Here is a 17273-nt window from a genome sequence, read left to right on the forward strand (position 1 = left end):
ACAAGTCCGCGCAGATATAGGTCAACAACGTGGAACGTGTCAAAATCACGCGAGATGTAATATGGTGGTCAAGGGAGTTAATATTTCCTATCTGTAACTATTAATAACATTTTATTTCAATATGTATGCTAGCAGCGAGAATTTGCCAGTGTTTGTCAGTATGGCACTGGCAGGTGCAGGCTTTTTGGTCACTTATACCATCATTCCCGCTTTCAGAGACATGTTTTTAAAAGCCAATCGCTATGGGATTGATCAAAGCAAAAGGACCAAAGAAAAAATGTAAGCTTAAACTTCAAAGCAAACATAATTGTGTTCCGCATTTAATACTTTAATATGATTTTTTTAAAATCATAGATAAATGTGCTGAAGTTTATGTTAAAAATAGTGCAAATAGTCAAAAAAACACACTTTTACATATATGGAATTGTGATATATAGACTGTATATGATGTAGTAAATATTATAATTTATATATTGCAAAACCAACTGATGTTGCATCAGTGTGCTTTATACCCCTTTCCACTCCCAAACACATACATACACATACTCCAATGCACATGTCAACTAAAGAACCATTTAAGGTAAAGAATTTTTTTCTTTTTCTTCCCAAAACCTGACCCTAATTATGAAAAAAGAAAACTGTTTCTTTTAGCATCACATATTCAACCTGCATTGCTATTGTAATATATAGTTGCCTGAAATGTATTGTGTAAAGTGTACTACAAAGTTCTTTTGATGTAAGGTTTTGGTTTTAAATAATAATGACTATGTGCTTGTTGTATTTCAGACCAGAGTCCCAAGGAGTACTGTGTGGTGCAGTCTACCTCATCATCATGTTTTTGTTCATCCCAGTTCCATTCTACAAATACTTGTCACATGACAACTTGGATAAGTTTCCCCATCACGAGGTTAGTTTAAGATTTTATCAAGTTTAAGAAATATTGAAGAAAATTATTTTTTTGATAATTATTGGATCTTTTATGCTTTAGTGTTGTGTGTAGTTCATTTCATATGTATTTTTGTGCCCCATGAAAACAAATACAATAGTTCATAAAGTATACAAGAAGCAAAATATAGATGATTATCAAAACATAAAATAATTTTAATATTAAATAAACTATATATAAGTCTTGAGGACAGTTGGCTTTGGTTTACAACTGGAGACATTCTGAAATTTCTCAAACATACACCTTTAATTAGATAATCTTCCTCAAATTTATTATAGAGTTCATCTGATTCCCTTTTTTGACATTCCAGTTTGTAGATTTCATCACAGCACTGCTATCCATATGCTGTATGATATTCCTGGGTTTCGCAGACGATGTCTTAGACTTGAGGTGGCGCCACAAGCTGCTACTGCCTACTATGGCAACCTTACCGCTTCTTATGGTATATTTTGTCAACATAGATTCCACCACAATTATTGTTCCCAAGCCTCTACGGGGAGTTTTTGGACATGATGTGGATCTAGGTATTTAGTTGCATTATTTGGCCATCTTTATTGAAGTATTAGATTAATTCAGACCACATTATTTTCATATGGTGAAGAAATCGAGGCATACAGAGGTCACCACTAAGAACTAACTTGATATATAACTTAAAACATTATCCACACAGTATTTTATGTAGATACCCTGGTCTTAATTTTCAGATTGTTTTGTAATATTATGCTGAACAATACACAGTGCATTTTAGTTGGTGTAATCTTGCCAGCACTTACTGTTGCTTTTTATATCCAGGTATAATATATTACCTGTATATGGGGATGCTAGCTGTCTTCTGTACCAATGCTATCAACATACTGGCAGGAGTCAATGGTTTAGAATGTGGTCAGTCTCTGATCATTGCAATCTCTGTAGTGGTGTTTAATCTTTTAGAACTCAATGGTAAGTGATTTCTACAAGTGACCTTATATAGCTGGCTCAATTTTAGATGCAGAGTCGTTTTTAGTCAGATGTTTGCCGTGCTTAATTTTTAGTGAGATCAATATTTAGAAAATAAAATAATAGTAAATTGGTGAAAAATTATAGTGAAATGCCATTTTACACTTTCTTTATCCAAATAATAGCATTTGCTTGAAGTGTCTTACTGAGTGTGTTAAAGTGAGTTTTGTGAGATAAAATCAAATTGCTATTAAATGGAAGTTATGAATTAATTCAAAAAATTCATATTCTCATTGACATTAAGAAATCCAAGGAATATAAAATTCCTGCTTTCGTAATACTACATTTTTATGTACAGACACATTTGTTCATATAGCTGTCAGCTGTTTCAACATTGCCAACACTGTTGCCATCACTGTGCACTTTCAGAGATAACACAACATGTAGAAAACCCTTTCACCTTATGTATTCAAACTCACAGAATTGATGAACATTTATACGTAAGATACAGGTTGAGTACAAAAATCATCTCGATTAGACAATTTAAGTTATGCTATTTTTTTACAGCATATGTTATACTATATGCAACACAGTTAACACATTTCAGGGAAAACCTTTCAGGATCTTACAGAGATCAGTGTTACTAAATTAGGTTGCATTCAAAAATCAGCGCGTTCTGAACATTTTTATCTCTGTTTTTTTTTTTTTTTTCAGCATAAATTATCCTATGTGCAATAAAGATAACACATTTCAAGGAAAACCAATAGGTCTATAGTCTTCAAACACACAAGAGTGATCAATATCACTAAAATACAGGTCGGGATTGAACTTGGGATTGAATTGATTAAAAATAGGTTTGTGAATTGTTAATTTAGCCATGCAATCACCACAGTGACAATAAAATACTATTTTTAGAAATCACAAAAAAAAAAAAAAAAGCATAATGTTCAGTTTTTTTAGCAGTTTAAATGATGTCATTTCTCCAAGTATTGGAATACTTTCACTTTCCCATTAAGTTCAGTCACAGCCAGATCCCCATCCTGGTTAATGGTACATGCCCATGGTCCATTTAGTCCGTCAGCTTCTGTTGCTTTGTACTGCTTGAAATTCCCATCTGGGGATACGAGGTATATGCATTGGTTATTATAATCTGTGAACGCCATGTTGTCATATGCATCAACACAAATACCAAGGGGTTGACCCAACTTGTTATCAGGTCCTGTGTACTGATAAAGTAGATCACCAGTTGGGGTTAGGATGAGAAGTTTGTTTTGTGATGTATCACTAACAACAAGGCATCCATTGTTCATAAATGCCACTTTATACGGATTATTGAACAATTGTTTCCCATCTTTGTCCCGTATAACATCAGTTAAAGTTATTTTCCCTTTGGTATCAATACTGAACACACTCACAGATTTTTGGTCACCCTGTGCCACGGCAATCTTAGTACAGCTGTTATTGAGAGCCACACCCCTTGGGTTGTTGATATCTACAGTTTGCTGTACTTCCCACTGTGGTGACAGAATGAACAATTTGTTATTGCGAGCATCAGATAGAACCATCCTTCTATCAGGGAAATGACAGATCCCTAGTGGACATTTCAGTTGTGTGCCCAAGACAGTGGTGATCTCCTTTGTCAATGCACCATCTGAACTAAAAACCTTGACCTTCTTTTTATTGCTGCCATGTGTAGTTACATACTCCCTGGTTGGACTCACTGAAATGTCAACTGGTTTTTCACAGCCAGTGTCAAACTCCAGCAAACATTCAACCTGTGGTTTGAACTTGGGCAAAGCTGATATGTGCACATTCCCCAGGCCAGCCCCACTGGATATCTCGTGGTCCACTTCTGTGTTGGTGGTCAGTGTGAGTTTTAGCTCTTCAGGAATTTCATCCACAGCTGAAGTGGACAGTAGCTCATCTAGTCTCTGTCCAAGTTGGTGTTGTAACATGAGGACATCTATGGGGGCACCATGCTGAAGAATGTTCTTTACTACATCTGATACGGTTTTGATAGAAGAGCAAGTGGCACTGCAATTCTCACGAGAAATTTGTAAATTCTTCCTGTAAGTGCTGCTGGTTTCATGGAGCTGCTGTAGTAATGTCTTCTCTCGCTGTTCTACCAGTTGATGAAGGTGAGATGCACGAGCTTTTATTTGCTGCTGAATAGAGCTTTCGTTTGCTTGGAGGGTTAGTAATGTTTCATCAATTTTAGCTAAGGTTTTTTCACCTATGGCAAACCTTCTCTCAGTGCTGTTAAATTTGATCTGAAGTTTTGGTTTTACAATCTCTACAGCTTTTTCAAGAGAGATAAGTGTGTGACCGTCATGGTGTAGATCCCTGCAGTCACGACAGATGGGGACATTGCATTCTGAACAGAAGTATCTTATCATCTCGTCTTTGTGCTCTGGACAGATAATCTTTTGCTGCTCTTGGATCTCTCTTTGGTACTCACCACTGCGAAGTTGTGTAAAAGTGAGAACTCTGTGGTCTTTAGTGAGTCTGCTACCACAGTGGAGTGGGGAACACTCCTCACATAGGTAATCATGACAGGTGATGCATTTTGATGTAGCTGCAGTTTCTCTTTTGAATACCAAAGTACAAAAGCTGCACTTCTTCTTATTTGTTGACTGAAGTACAGTGTCCTGCAAGCTTTCAATGAAGAAATTATGACTGAAACCCTCAAGTCCATCTTTAGGAACTTCAGTTTCTTTCTGACACATGGGGCATTGGAATTTACTTCCTGGTGTTAAATCAAAAATATAAGTCTTCAAACAGCCTTTACAAAAAGTATGCCTACATGGTAAATCTGTTGGGTTTTTGTACTCCACAAGGCATAATGGGCAGCTCACAAAGTGTTCAGATGTTTTGACTCGTACGCTTTCTTCTTCATCTCTGTCATCACAAGCTGTAGCCATCTTTTTGGGCGTGGAGTGAACTGTTCTGCTGGTATATAATGTAGAGCAGTTATCTCATGTTATCAATAAACCAGTTGGGGACAATGAATCATGGATCTCTTTGTTCTTATCTTTGGTTATCAGTAACCCAGATGGCGCTCTTTTTAAGGACAGGCTAGTATTTGTTTACAAACAAATACAGGTACAAATGTATTTCAAGTGTATTATGAATCAAGCACATAATGGGATTTTAATGGTTTTGTCTTTTTATTATAACTTAATATTTTATTTCTATTACTTCTTATATATTTTTGTCAGAATGTTAACAAATAAATACAACTCATGCCGAATTATTTGCCTTCCAGGTCAATTTGCAGACACGCACACATTCTCTCTGTACTTCATGTTGCCATATATAGGTGTTTCCTCAGCTTTGCTATTTTATAATTGGTAAGTTTGTGTAAGGTAAATTCAGAAGTGATCTAGTTTTCATGCTGTGAAGTTTTACTTGTGTTATGCCAAAGTGTAATTGAAATGTTGCCTCTATTAGTAGATTATTTATTTATTAATATTAAAATTTATTTTGAGCAACAGGTGTAAAGAGCTTGATAATTTCTTTTTTATTTGAAGACTGCATCATGTCCTCTTGATGTACATATTAAAGGAAATCAATAATTAAGTTAGATGTATACCAAAATATGTATGTTTTCAAATACTTTTTTGACGGTTTTGTATTCAGTTTGAAATTGTTGAAGCATGGCTTAAATATGTTATATGGCAAAGTATTTGTTTATATGTCTATATATTTCAAAAAAATTTATTCATTGAGGCTTTTTTATTTTTAACACTTTTATTCTAGGTATCCCTCTAAGGTATTTGTGGGAGACACATTCTGTTATTTCTCTGGGATGACATTTGCTGTCGTCGCCATACTGGGTCACTTCAGCAAAACCATGCTGCTATTTTTCATCCCACAAGTTTTAAACTTTCTCTACTCCATGCCACAGATTTTCCTTTTTGTTCCCTGTCCAAGACATAGGTTGCCAAGGTGAGTTAGATTTAAAGCATATTTACTTACTAGCTCAAAATTAAAAGATACAGGGAAAGTTTGGGTAAAATTCACGAGAAACAAGATAAACTGATTGAACAGATTTCGCCTAACTTTTATGGATCTATTCAGGCGTAAATTGATCTCACCTCCACAGAGAACATACAACCCAAACTGCTACATATGTGTTTGATTCAGTATTAGCAGTACTGCCATAGCCCTGATTTTGCTCCTTCCCTCATAAATCCTATCTGAGTATCGCATAGAATTAAACTGTGGATTGCAAAGAATTACATTTTATCTAACAGATAGATATGCCAGTGTTATGATATGCAAGTTTGATGTATTTTTTTACGAGGACAGAGATTTAGATTTCTGGAATCGTGTAGGTAAAGCTCAATTTGTAGTTGTGATTTAAATTTGTATATTGTTGGTCAGTAAGCTAAATAATAGTTTTGTTTATACTTTTAAATATCTTATTGTAATAAAAGATCTCTGTACATTTTTTTCTGCAATCAAGAATCGGGTATTTTTTGTTATCATTATCCATAACAGAAAAAGTTATAAAAATTTCTAAGCCCACACATATAACAGATTTGAAATTCTTATTTTCACATAATTTTGAACCAATTCTATTTCAGGTACAATGCCAGCACTGACCAAGTAGGCATGAGTCTGTCCACTTTCAAAACCAAAGAACTTCACCCTCTGGGGTCACTATTTCTGAAAACACTCAGCATATTTGGTCTGGTCCATCTGAGGTCTGGGATAGGTGAGGATGGAGAATACTCTGAATGCAATAATCTGACCATTATAAACCTGATGCTCAAGATATTTGGTCCTATGCACGAAAGGAGTTTAGTAATGTCACTGCTCAGTATACAGGTGAGTTGTGAAATTAAAGATAATGGGCAATTAAAAAAACAAGAACTTCAAGATGGTGCATTTTAATAATAGTTACAACAAGTGATGTTATTGGTTATAAATTAAGCTGTATTTTTTTAATGATGCCGTTGTTAAGGACTCCTTTGAATGACTGGTAATGTCTTTAGAAAAAGGCAGACATGGGGAAAACTTTGGAGGTACTGAAGGTTCAGAGGACCTGCACTACAAGAGATCTGCAGGTCCTTCTAATTCTTGGCAGGTCCCTTTGACAATATTTAGGCACAATTCATTTTTATGTAGTGTCTCTCTAGTGTAAACCTTGCTAGTCCAGAGGACCTTTATTAACAAAAATCGTGCAGGACCAATGGCTATTCAGGCAGTCATGACCTGTCGGACCAGCAGTTTCCCCATTTCTGAAAAAGGATACAATTACCATTCATATTTGTAAAAAAAATGAAAATGAAACCAATAAATGTCTTTATTCTGTAATATAATAGGTAACTGATTGTATGATAGAGACTTGCAAGTTGGTATGTAATATTGTTGCTTTAATTTCTTCTCGTTTTCTTTCAGATACTTTGCAGTGGTGTGGCATTTCTGATCAGGTATCCATTAGCTTGGGTGTTCTATGACATTTGAATCTTATGCTATTTCTCTTGCTACAGTTACATATTAAGAGCTTTCCATCATTGGGAATAAATAGTTATGAAGAAGCTGGAGCTCTGTATTAATAGATGAGAAGATACTCTTTGTTAGATGGCTTCAATAAACTAGGTCAGCAGGCTATTCCACTTAGGATTGTTTTTTTATGGGTGTGCCCAGTTCTGCAGTAGTATCATTTACCAACCTGGGGAGTAATCAACCAAGACAGCTGCAATCTGCTTTTTAAGTTATTGTTATTTTATTTTTAGTCATTAATTATTATTATTGATGCTCATTGAACTGTGCTTGTTTTTTAAGCACTGACTTTCTGGTCAAATTTTGAATTGGAGAAATGTGAGGGGTTTTGGTGGATTTTGTTGAACTGGCCTCAAAATAAAACCATTGTCACCAGTTTTGTTTTGACTGCTGTATCATCTCTGGGCCCAGTTTCACACACAAAAAAAGCTTAAGTCAGTTCCCTGGCTTAGTTGACTACTCAGAGGGTTTCCATGAGAGTGCTGTTACACTGTTCCTGATAGGGTAAGATGTGTGCTTGGGGCCATGTAACTATGGTAGTTAAGCTCTTAGCCAGGAAACCTGTGGAACTGGGGCCTGGATGAGTGTCAAGAGTCTAGGACTATCCTTTTTCCAATCAAAAAGATTACACTGTCAACTCAGTCTAAATGGTCAATACAGGGATTTATATTCTCAGTAGATATTAGTAAAATGAGAGATTTCTTGCTATACTTGACCACATCAATTTGCTATATGTATGACACCTTTCAAACTTTTTATTGTATGGTGTAGGTGTAAGGAGTTAATCATTGTGCAAAGAGATTACTGTACTATCTTTTGTTAACAGAATGCATCATATTATATGTGATACATATTATGAAAGAATATGATTTAACTGCATAAATGGCCTCTCCTTAGAATAAATGTCAAGTTAAGATGACATAAAATGGGAGTATGTTATTTTGCATATTCACATTATGCTTGAATACATCTTTGGTTAAAATGAAAGGGAAAAAATTCTCTATTATTTCTGTATTTTTACATTTGCCTGTGGGTAAGGATAGCAGTAAAACCATATTACAAAAGAAATTATAAAAAAATAGTACTTGATATATTAAAATGATTGAAAATAAATAATAATAAAAACAAACAAATGAGAACATTTTGACTATTTTATTGTTTCTTTAAACTCAGTCCAGTTTTTACAATTTAAAATCTACTAAGATGCCTTCCATCTTTGCTTAACTGAAATGAAAATAATCCAAGAGAGGACAGAATTATCAAATTTGAGAATTAGAGCAGTTAAGGCGACCATGATCATCAAAATAAAGCCTACAGGAACTTAAAGAGTTATATAATGAGCAAGTTCGCAAGTTTCTATTTAAAAACATCTGCTGCAATATCCCCCTCCCAGAGTCTGTTCTTTGAACCTACCCATAGATTAACTGCCTTTATTCCATTACACGCCAAAAACATTATGTGGATATTAAAACTTTTTTCAATTATGAAATTGATTTAGCACATACAAAAAGCATGTTTACAAAACAACAGCAGGGAAAGACCAGAACTACCCATGGCCTATATTAAGGCTACTTTTAGCAACTACCCACAAAAAGTTATCTTGTCAGAAATATAGTCAACAGCCATCTATGAAAAATGAGCAATAACTTTATAATTATGCTGTTTCAAGCAAAATGCAGCCTTTAATTACTTGGTCTTATGCTTTTTTAAAGAAATAAGTCACCTTCCAAAAATGATATTAAAAAATTTCCATCTTTTTTGTACTGCTGTTAGATGCCAGTTTAAAAGAAATCCAATTGAATTGATACGAGTCACTACAAGAAAAAAAAGCTTTAAAAAATATTAGATTACAAACCATTATCTATCATTACAGATTGCATGGCAACAAACAGCAGATCAGCCAGGTGTTACGATATTATATAACCGAAACTGAAACTCTTTATAAACTGACTGTATATAGTGTCTGATAAATTCTGCAAGAATTCCATCCTGTTAAAGCCCAAATTAACCTTATTGCACGACTAATTGATCTGATTAAATGTTTGAACAACAGGATGCTGTAAATACAAAATAACCATCAACAAGAACAACCTTTATATACAGCATACGTAAATAGCTACAAAAATATCTCTACAACAAGCAAGGGGTCATCTTATACTAAAATGCACTTCATTTCATTTTCAAATAAATAATTTAAATTAGTTGGAACAGCTTGAAGGTTCTAGAAATTGGATTAAAACAAAGGACAGGTCATTGGTTGATTCCATGAGTCATTATAATTGTAAATTCTGTAATGACATTTTTTTTCTTTGAGATAGCCTCAGCCAAATCAACAGAACATCTACAGTGGCAATATTATCTACAAATTAAATGAACTAAAATACATTCACAGCCCAGAGTTGTACATAACTGCTGCAGTACTACTTTTCAAAGAAAATGAAAAACCTATTCATTTTATGTTACACTATGCCTTTTAATTACAGAGAGCCAAAAAAATGTCTCACCCGATTGTTCTGAGATCTGAGAAATACGGTATTGCTTGCAGCACCAATAAAAACATGCAAGATTATATCTATCTATCTACTGCTCTGGTAAAACAATCCAAGAGTAAATGTTAAATGACGCAACTTTCAAAGAGATGGAGTTTCTTAAAATTGACGTACAGACATTAGAAGCTTCTAAAGGAGCTGTTGAAATTACTTGAACACTTAGAAGCACATTTTTGTCACATCTAGCACACTGACACATACAAGCACTGGTGGCACATTCAAGAGTCCTCTTTTACTTGAGATCACATCTAACGCAATCTTACAATTTGGCATTGCACAACACGATCATAGTTTTACATAAAGATTTCAAATCACACAAAAAGTTTTTAACAAATGAAATTTGTTCATAATTATGAGCCTCAGGTTAACTAATCCATTCACATTTTTTTTTCTCCTGCATGTGTACTCTTATACTGTATTCATCTTTATTTTGCAATAAGTTATTTTCTTTCTTTGAGATAAATAACCTATTGTAATTGCACAATTCAAAGCAAGGCCTTAACAGCCTTTATAAACTACAAAAAAGAAAAAAAATAACTTACACTCTCAAAGAAAATTGAGTCACTCCTTATGAATGCATATTAAAGATCTAGAGGAAAGGGGAAATATTGTTCATGAATAAAGTGCACAAACACCACACTAGCAAACTGTGCTCTAAAACACACCCGAAACATCTTCAAATAAATATATCATCTAAAAGACAATAAATATTTCCTATGTGCATTCCTTACAATTTTGTTATGAAACCATGATTTTTTTCAAAGGTCAATTGATCAAATAGTTTTGTAAAACAAATATCAAATAAATTATTAAGCAAAGATAATTTCATAAGTTCAACTTTTTTTACATTATTTTAAAAACAATATGAAAAACCTTGGAACTGATGTAATTTCTAAAAGTTCCAGACAGCTGGCACCAACAGATTTGCTTGGCAATGTGTCCATGTATGTTGCATCAATCTAGGGACGGGAGTTCATGTAGGCGGCACCAACTTAGGAAATTGAGCAAAGCTGCAAACACAAGACCAAAGCAGCTTACCAATTATAGTACTAGTACTCCTATACATCACACACCCCAAGACTAAACTGAATATTTATACAGACACCAATGCTAAAAATGCTGTTTAAACTACAAGCAAATTTTCCTGTTTTTCACACCCTGCTCAAAACTGGTACGGTTTTCTTTACCCTGTACCTATCTAGATTCAACTGATCTTTTGTGCTTTGAAAAAACATTTGATAATAAGAGCTCCACTATCAGCTGCCTTTTAAACAAAACTAATAACCTTCTTTTAAAGACATCACACCAAGTTGTGCTATCTATAAATTAAACCGCCTGCTAAAAAAAACGATGTACTTTCTTAAATAATTGACTAAACAAACAGATAAAATCCATCAAGGTTTCTGTTTTTACATCTTCCAACCACAGTTTCCTGTAAATTCATCACCATGCATTATATATTATATATGATGAATAATATCACATAATATATATAATATATATATTGTAGATATTCATCACCATATCTAATATCAATGTGATTTTCATTACAATTCTTGACTGAATCAAGAGCTTGTAAGACTCCATTAAAAGACCAGATACAAGGCAAAGAGAGACTCTCTATAACCTTGACATTTCCACTTCCTTGGTGGCAGCGGTGGGCTGATTGTCCATTTACCCATCTTTAAGTTTAACTTCCCCAAACATCAAACATTATGCTTATATTCCTGCACCTTTTACTGAGCAACTCATCTCTTTGTTATATGAAAGTTGTTTCCACTTATGTTTTCCATAAATTGCATGCAACACCTTTTTATCTTTTCTTCCTGGCCTGAGAATCTACACACAGACATATGTGATTGTCCTACTTGTTTCCACCTAAGAAGTGCTACTAAAACATCAGAACATATTCACACTGTGCATTTTCTTCCTCAGAGTAAGTTTTAAATGTCTTTGGCTGTTATCGTGGGCGATATTTGTCATTGACCTGTTACAGACTGTCTTGGTGAGTCGCCAGCCTGTGCCGTTACGGAAGCTGACCTCATTTCTTGATCATGTGACCGTGTTGATGCACGTGACATTGAACTTTCTCGTGAAGGACCTGGTGAGGAATCTCCTGAAAAAAAATTTTTAGATTTTTTTATATAAGGTTTAATTAATAGATTTACAAACTTACAAGAAAAATGAAGGTTTGCCCCATATGAACTTTTCTTAGTCTGTGTAACTTAGCCACCAAAATATGAAATATGGGGACAACTAACCTCATTGATTATGTTTAAAATTATGAAAATATCCAACAATTCATTCTGCATAAAACAACTTTTGTCTGATGTGATTGTGGGCTGCTTTATATCCTTATCACATCTTTAGAGAAATATGCATGAACTACCCCTGACACTAATCTCTGATAATAAAGTAAAAGTTCACACTCGGGTAAATATTACTATCATATATTAATTTTCAAAAAGCAGCAGCATTTGCAGAATTACTTGACTGAAAAAAAAAATCAGATTTTAGACATGACATTTTTTTGGTGCTGCCACACAAACTATTCTGGGAAAGTTTTTAAAATTTTTTTTTACCCATCATCTCTTTTAAAGCAGGTCTTATCTCAATGGCCAGGACCAATACTTGTAAAGAAATTTCTTGTGTTTCAATAGTTGATGACAAAAAACTAGCCCTTGAACCAATACCTGAACATTGTTCAACAGAATCCTGACACTCAATCCATATGTGGTCAGCCGGGAACTTCAAAAATCTGAATATCAGTCCATTTATGGTAATAACTTATTGAATTACTCCATATATGGTCGCACAGAAAAGTTTGCACTGAGGGGGGCATTAATTAAGCATTGACCATGGCCCACAGCAGCTGCCTAGACCCGTTTATTGACTGTAACAGTTTTACCATTAAAGCATAGCTAACTGGCACAAATATCATAGCCATGATAGCCCCAAGGGTGAAAGTGTCACAGGAAAGCTATTGTTTTTCCCAATCTTTTCAATCCATTTCGTAATACATACTTCACAGTTGTTATATATAATACAATCAAGCATGGTATGATAAAATACATAAAAAACATTAAATAATAATAATAAATAGGTAATCTATCTAGAGCTAAGGTATGTTATGTGCTAGTCTATACCCCGTTTCCTTTTGCGACGGAACAATTTGCGCAAGCTTCCCGTCAAGGAGCGAGACTTATGTGACAGCTGCGTGTCCCCTTCACCTGGGATTTCTACGTCACTCTCGTCTGCAAAACAAGGAGGTGCAAATGATGGAGAGAATGTGACAGGGAAGAAAAATGAATGATGTCACTGTGGTTGAGCATGGCAAGTGACCTATTTTGAGCATTGGAGAGAAAACTGTTTACCAATTTGGCTTAAGATGATTGCAGTTTTATCAGCTTTTATATTATGTATTTGAGATGTAGGTAGCTTCATTATTGTCAAGAAAGGTTTCAATATAACATCTTCTCTGGTATCTGATAAATAACCGTACATAACAGTTCTGACTACCTTAAATCTACAATGCAAGAAAATAATAATTATTCAAGATAATTTTTGGTAGATTTGCATCAAAATAGGTCACTTATATCTGATAATAAATGATAAGAAGTCCGTTCCCAGAACTAGTAACATAAATGTGGCGTCCGTGAGGGTTATAACTAAAACTGTTGCAGCCGTGGCTTGGTATAGGACTGAAATAAAACAGAAAAGGCTGGATGAAATCAAGCAGCTGTGAGTAACACCCAACTACATTCACATCCATCATGCTGAGTAAATACTGTGCTCTGGCATTAACATTTTTTTTTCAAATGGTTAAGTCAACCCCACAAATAAGTTAATTAAGCCATCAGTATGAACTTATCAGTACTGAAGAAGCCTACTAAATGGGCTGTTAGACTATCTGTTGGTTAGAAGTGTATTCTTTGTTCAAAGCCACCTTCAGTATATCGGTGTAAGGTACCTTCCAGCACTGAATAGTAATTTTAAAAGATAAAAAGGTGGTGCTCCGATGCCATGGTGAGTAATACTGCAGTTGAAGCACTAATCCTCACACTTGATTTTTTTTGTACAAAAATGAGTCTACCATTTTTATTACAGATTTATTTTCATTTCTAATTTCACCACAGTTGCCATCTTTTTAGTTTACAATCTCCAAATGTGGAAATCTATTTTTCAACATGTCATGAACGAAAAAAGAACAGACAATTATACAGAAAAATATATATATATTGCCCATAACTGCATGGACCCACCCCAACCCCTGTTAAGGAGTTGGCAACCCCGCAGCATACCCTGGGGCCCTTCTTCTGTGAATTATACTTAAATGTTGTTTTAAAATGAAGAATGCCAGATTACAGTAAAAACAAAATTCACTGAGGCACAAAAGAAAGGATATGAGGGTCATATATCAGGAAGCCTGTTTTATGTTTTTAATTATTAGTGCAAAGTTTAGATGGAAGCTTTCTCCAGAATGCTGTACATGTGAACTTTAGAATGACACTGAACAATCGAGGACTGTAGCAGTGCAATGACTGTGGCAACAAAAGCAAGATGACAGAATGAATCATTTTTACTATAAATATACACAGAAAGTCACATACGTATTAATCATATTCACTTAGTTACTGCACAATTTTGGAGATAACAACTTGAGGAAAAATATTTTTAGCAATATCAGATAAAGTCTGTAGTCTAAATCAAAGAAATTTGCATTAATGACTCAATCACTTACAAAAGGTTAAAAGTTTTACCATTTGAAAAATAATATGAAGTCAAAACAAATGAAATGAGCTGTTACATCACAAGCAACAGAAAGAATAAAGCGTAGTTCCCCCAAAACAGGCTTCCATCATGTTTACAATAGGAAAACAGAAGAGGGGAAGGGAAGGGCAGATGAAATGGGCAAGAAGTGTGATGCAAATGATACAGTGTGCAAACGGGCCAATGCAGTGGCTACGATCTACAAAGTACCACGCTTGTCCTGGCGGGATCTGCGTCCACTAAAGAGGCGGCGTATACTGCCACCTATTGAGCGTGACCTGCGCAAGTTGCTTGGCTCTCCTTCTATGTGATAGTCATAACCTGTAATAGATGGATGTCAAAACACACACTGTTCTATATTTTTACTAATCACTGTTGAAATTAGACCAGTACTTGCAATATTATGGGAGAACCATGTCATTTTTTTAAAGTCAACACACTAATCAGGACTGTGTTGACAAAGGGGCCAGAAGCCCCCAAAAAAGGCCAAAAGATAAATGATAAATACATATAAATTGCTACCACTGATATTGTTTTCAAATATTTCAATACATCATTTAAAAAAGGAGTTTTGGAACCCCTTTTTTAATATAATCCTGACAGAGAAAATATTGCCTCTAGTATTATTCACCCCATAATATAACAACTACCACGACCTCTTGTAACTTGAAACACCAACACGAGATTATGAAAATAAACACTCAAACCATACGTGCAAGATAACATTTTTCAAAATAGGTTAGTATCTCACAAAGCTGCAATGAAAAAAGAAGAAAATAAAACTAGACAAAAGCTAAGTGCTTGTGTACTAACTAGAGGTGTGAGATAACTACATTCTAATATTTCATTCAACCTTAAAAACATCACATCTATCTAACTTTTATAATATTAAGCAATAAAAGCAGCATAATTCCAAAGAAAAAATATGCACGCATCTACAAAGATTCATAGGGTTTGAATGCATATATGTGGACATAAAAAGCACAGTGACACTGCTGTATATGTGCCCCATTTAATTGTTTTCCAACATTTTGTGTACATTTTATTAGTATTTCACAAATAAATCATCTGAATTACAAATTGGCATTGGTCCTAAAGCCATTTTTAACCTTAAGGAAATCAAAAGAGGGCTTTTACACCAAAGCAATTATTATTAACATGCACATGCAGGGAGACCTAAACTTGAAATAATTTCTTAAAATTTTCACCACGGAAGTCATTATAATAATCACCTTCTTTTCAAAGTCAGACTAGAAGGGAAATGGGTAAAATACCATCAAAATCTATTTTTAATGGATTTCTTCACCATAAGCACTGAACCCTTGACATAAATTACACACGCCATTTGGAAATTATTTCTACAAAATCTTTCTGTTTCTTCCTTCTCCCTTTTTCTTTCAATACTTTCACTTCAACAAACAAATCAGTAGACAGATTTTCCAGGCAATTGAGTAATTCTAATTGTGACAGAGAATAATAATTTACTTTCTTATGAATTTGACCAAGCTCACCAACTTATGACTAGTATAAGCATGACTATATCAAACAGAATGGCAAACTCTATAACTATGCAATAATATTTAAGGATAAGGCTGCATCATGCTCATGGACAAAAAAGCATGCATGCATAATTTTATTTCACATCTCAGGTCATAGTGGGTAACATTACAACCTGAGTGCATTATGAAATTAAAAAAATTCTGAAACTAAACATGTAAAAGAAAGTTTATCTCTGATACAGTATTATATATTCATTAAATTAGTATAAATTGCTTTTTTCTTAAAGCAGAAACTGTTTTAAGTACATTAATTCATATCAATTTTTGTTTATCAGCTGATAATGAAAAAACTAATATCCTACTTGCACGAGTATAAAGCTTAAGGGATCTTGGCTGAAATAGGCCATCTGTACACATGTCAGCGTGTATGTATGGTTAGGTTGTTGTTTAGTCCTGTGTTATTGGAGAATCTACAGTCAATTGTGTTAGCTGAGATCAAAGGAGTGTGTTGGCTAAGATCTGCAGTCAATTGTGTTAGCTGAGATCATAGGGTTGTGTTGGCTAAGATCTGCAGTCAATTGTGTTAGCTGAGATCATAGGGTTGTGTTGGCTAAGATCTGCAGTCAATTGTGTTAGCTGAGATCACAGGAGTGTGTTGGCTAAGATCTGTAGTCAAGTGCGTTAGCTGAGATCACAGGAGTGTGTTGGCTAAAATCTGTAGTCAATTGTGTTAGCTGAGATCATAGGGTTGTGTGGCTAAGATCTTTAGTCAATTGTGTTAGCGGAGATCATTGGAGTGTGTGTTTGGTGAGATTTATAGTAGATTGTGTTAGATGAGATCAAAGGCGGGTGTTGATTTATACCTGTAGTCAATTGTGTTAGTGGAGGTCCTAAAAACTATACCTGTTGTTCTGCCAGGAGGTTTGAGTAGATTTTTCTCTGGTATATTTGATGATCTTTCCACACTATGAGACCTGGGCTTCCGTAGTCGATTTAAAAACCTTTTGCCTAGAGATTTCCTTTTAGCACCTGCATTTAAAAAAAAAAAAACAGTGCTATATT

The 17273-nt window shown here is 34.5% G+C and overlaps 3 protein-coding genes across 9 annotated transcripts in view; 1 reads left to right on the forward strand and 2 right to left on the reverse strand.

The window, feature by feature from the left end:
* The first annotated feature begins 34 nt into the window (after positions 1–34).
* On the forward strand, positions 35–8527 carry LOC106166276 (UDP-N-acetylglucosamine--dolichyl-phosphate N-acetylglucosaminephosphotransferase). The gene is made up of 8 exons (XM_087018314.1): positions 35–279; positions 787–907; positions 1257–1470; positions 1739–1885; positions 5148–5232; positions 5642–5830; positions 6472–6715; positions 7289–8527. The coding sequence occupies exons 1-8, from the start codon at positions 122–124 to the stop codon at positions 7352–7354; spliced, it is 1224 nt and encodes a 407-aa protein (XP_086874440.1). The 5' UTR covers positions 35–121; the 3' UTR covers positions 7355–8527.
* LOC147760826 (E3 ubiquitin-protein ligase TRIM56-like) lies at positions 2333–4975 on the reverse strand. Its single transcript, XM_087018313.1, has one exon. The coding sequence runs from the start codon at positions 4801–4803 to the stop codon at positions 2857–2859; it is 1947 nt and encodes a 648-aa protein (XP_086874439.1). The 5' UTR covers positions 4804–4975; the 3' UTR covers positions 2333–2856.
* A 3-nt stretch (positions 8528–8530) lies between the features above and the next one.
* The window catches only part of LOC106166274 (phospholipid transfer protein C2CD2L), a 42963-nt gene continuing 34220 nt past the window's right edge, over positions 8531–17273 (reverse strand). For 3 of the 7 annotated variants that reach the window (XM_087018306.1, XM_087018304.1, XM_013544770.2), the window contains 4 exons: positions 17115–17240; positions 14923–15033; positions 13089–13196; positions 8531–12058 (listed from right to left, as the gene is read on the reverse strand). In XM_087018306.1, coding sequence (XP_086874432.1) covers positions 11922–12058; positions 13089–13196; positions 14923–15033; positions 17115–17240 — 482 coding nt within the window. In that variant the 3' untranslated portion in view covers positions 8531–11921. Of the gene's footprint in view, positions 12059–13088; positions 13197–13243; positions 13644–14922; positions 15034–17114; positions 17241–17273 lie in introns of those variants that run through there. The other 4 variants (XM_087018308.1, XM_087018307.1, XM_087018309.1 and 1 more) reach the window with 4 other exon arrangements.

The sequence above is a fragment of the Lingula anatina genome, chromosome 7 (genome assembly GCF_051362555.1).
Source record: "Lingula anatina isolate TDL-2025a chromosome 7, LinAna3.0, whole genome shotgun sequence".
NCBI classification, from domain to species: Eukaryota; Metazoa; Brachiopoda; class Lingulata; order Lingulida; family Lingulidae; genus Lingula; species Lingula anatina.

Bases quoted from the DNA above. Each gene is read 5' to 3' on its own strand.
- LOC106166276 (XM_087018314.1), top strand. From the start codon at position 122: ATGTATGCTAGCAGCGAGAATTTGCCAGTGTTTGTCAGTATGGCACTG. The intron at 908-1,256 runs GTTAGTTTAAGA...TTGACATTCCAG, and splicing joins ATAAGTTTCCCCATCACGAG to TTTGTAGATTTCATCACAGC. The intron at 1,886-5,147 runs GTAAGTGATTTC...TTTGCCTTCCAG, and splicing joins TAATCTTTTAGAACTCAATG to GTCAATTTGCAGACACGCAC.
- LOC147760826 (XM_087018313.1), bottom strand. From the start codon at position 4,803: ATGGCTACAGCTTGTGATGACAGAGATGAAGAAGAAAGCGTACGAGTC.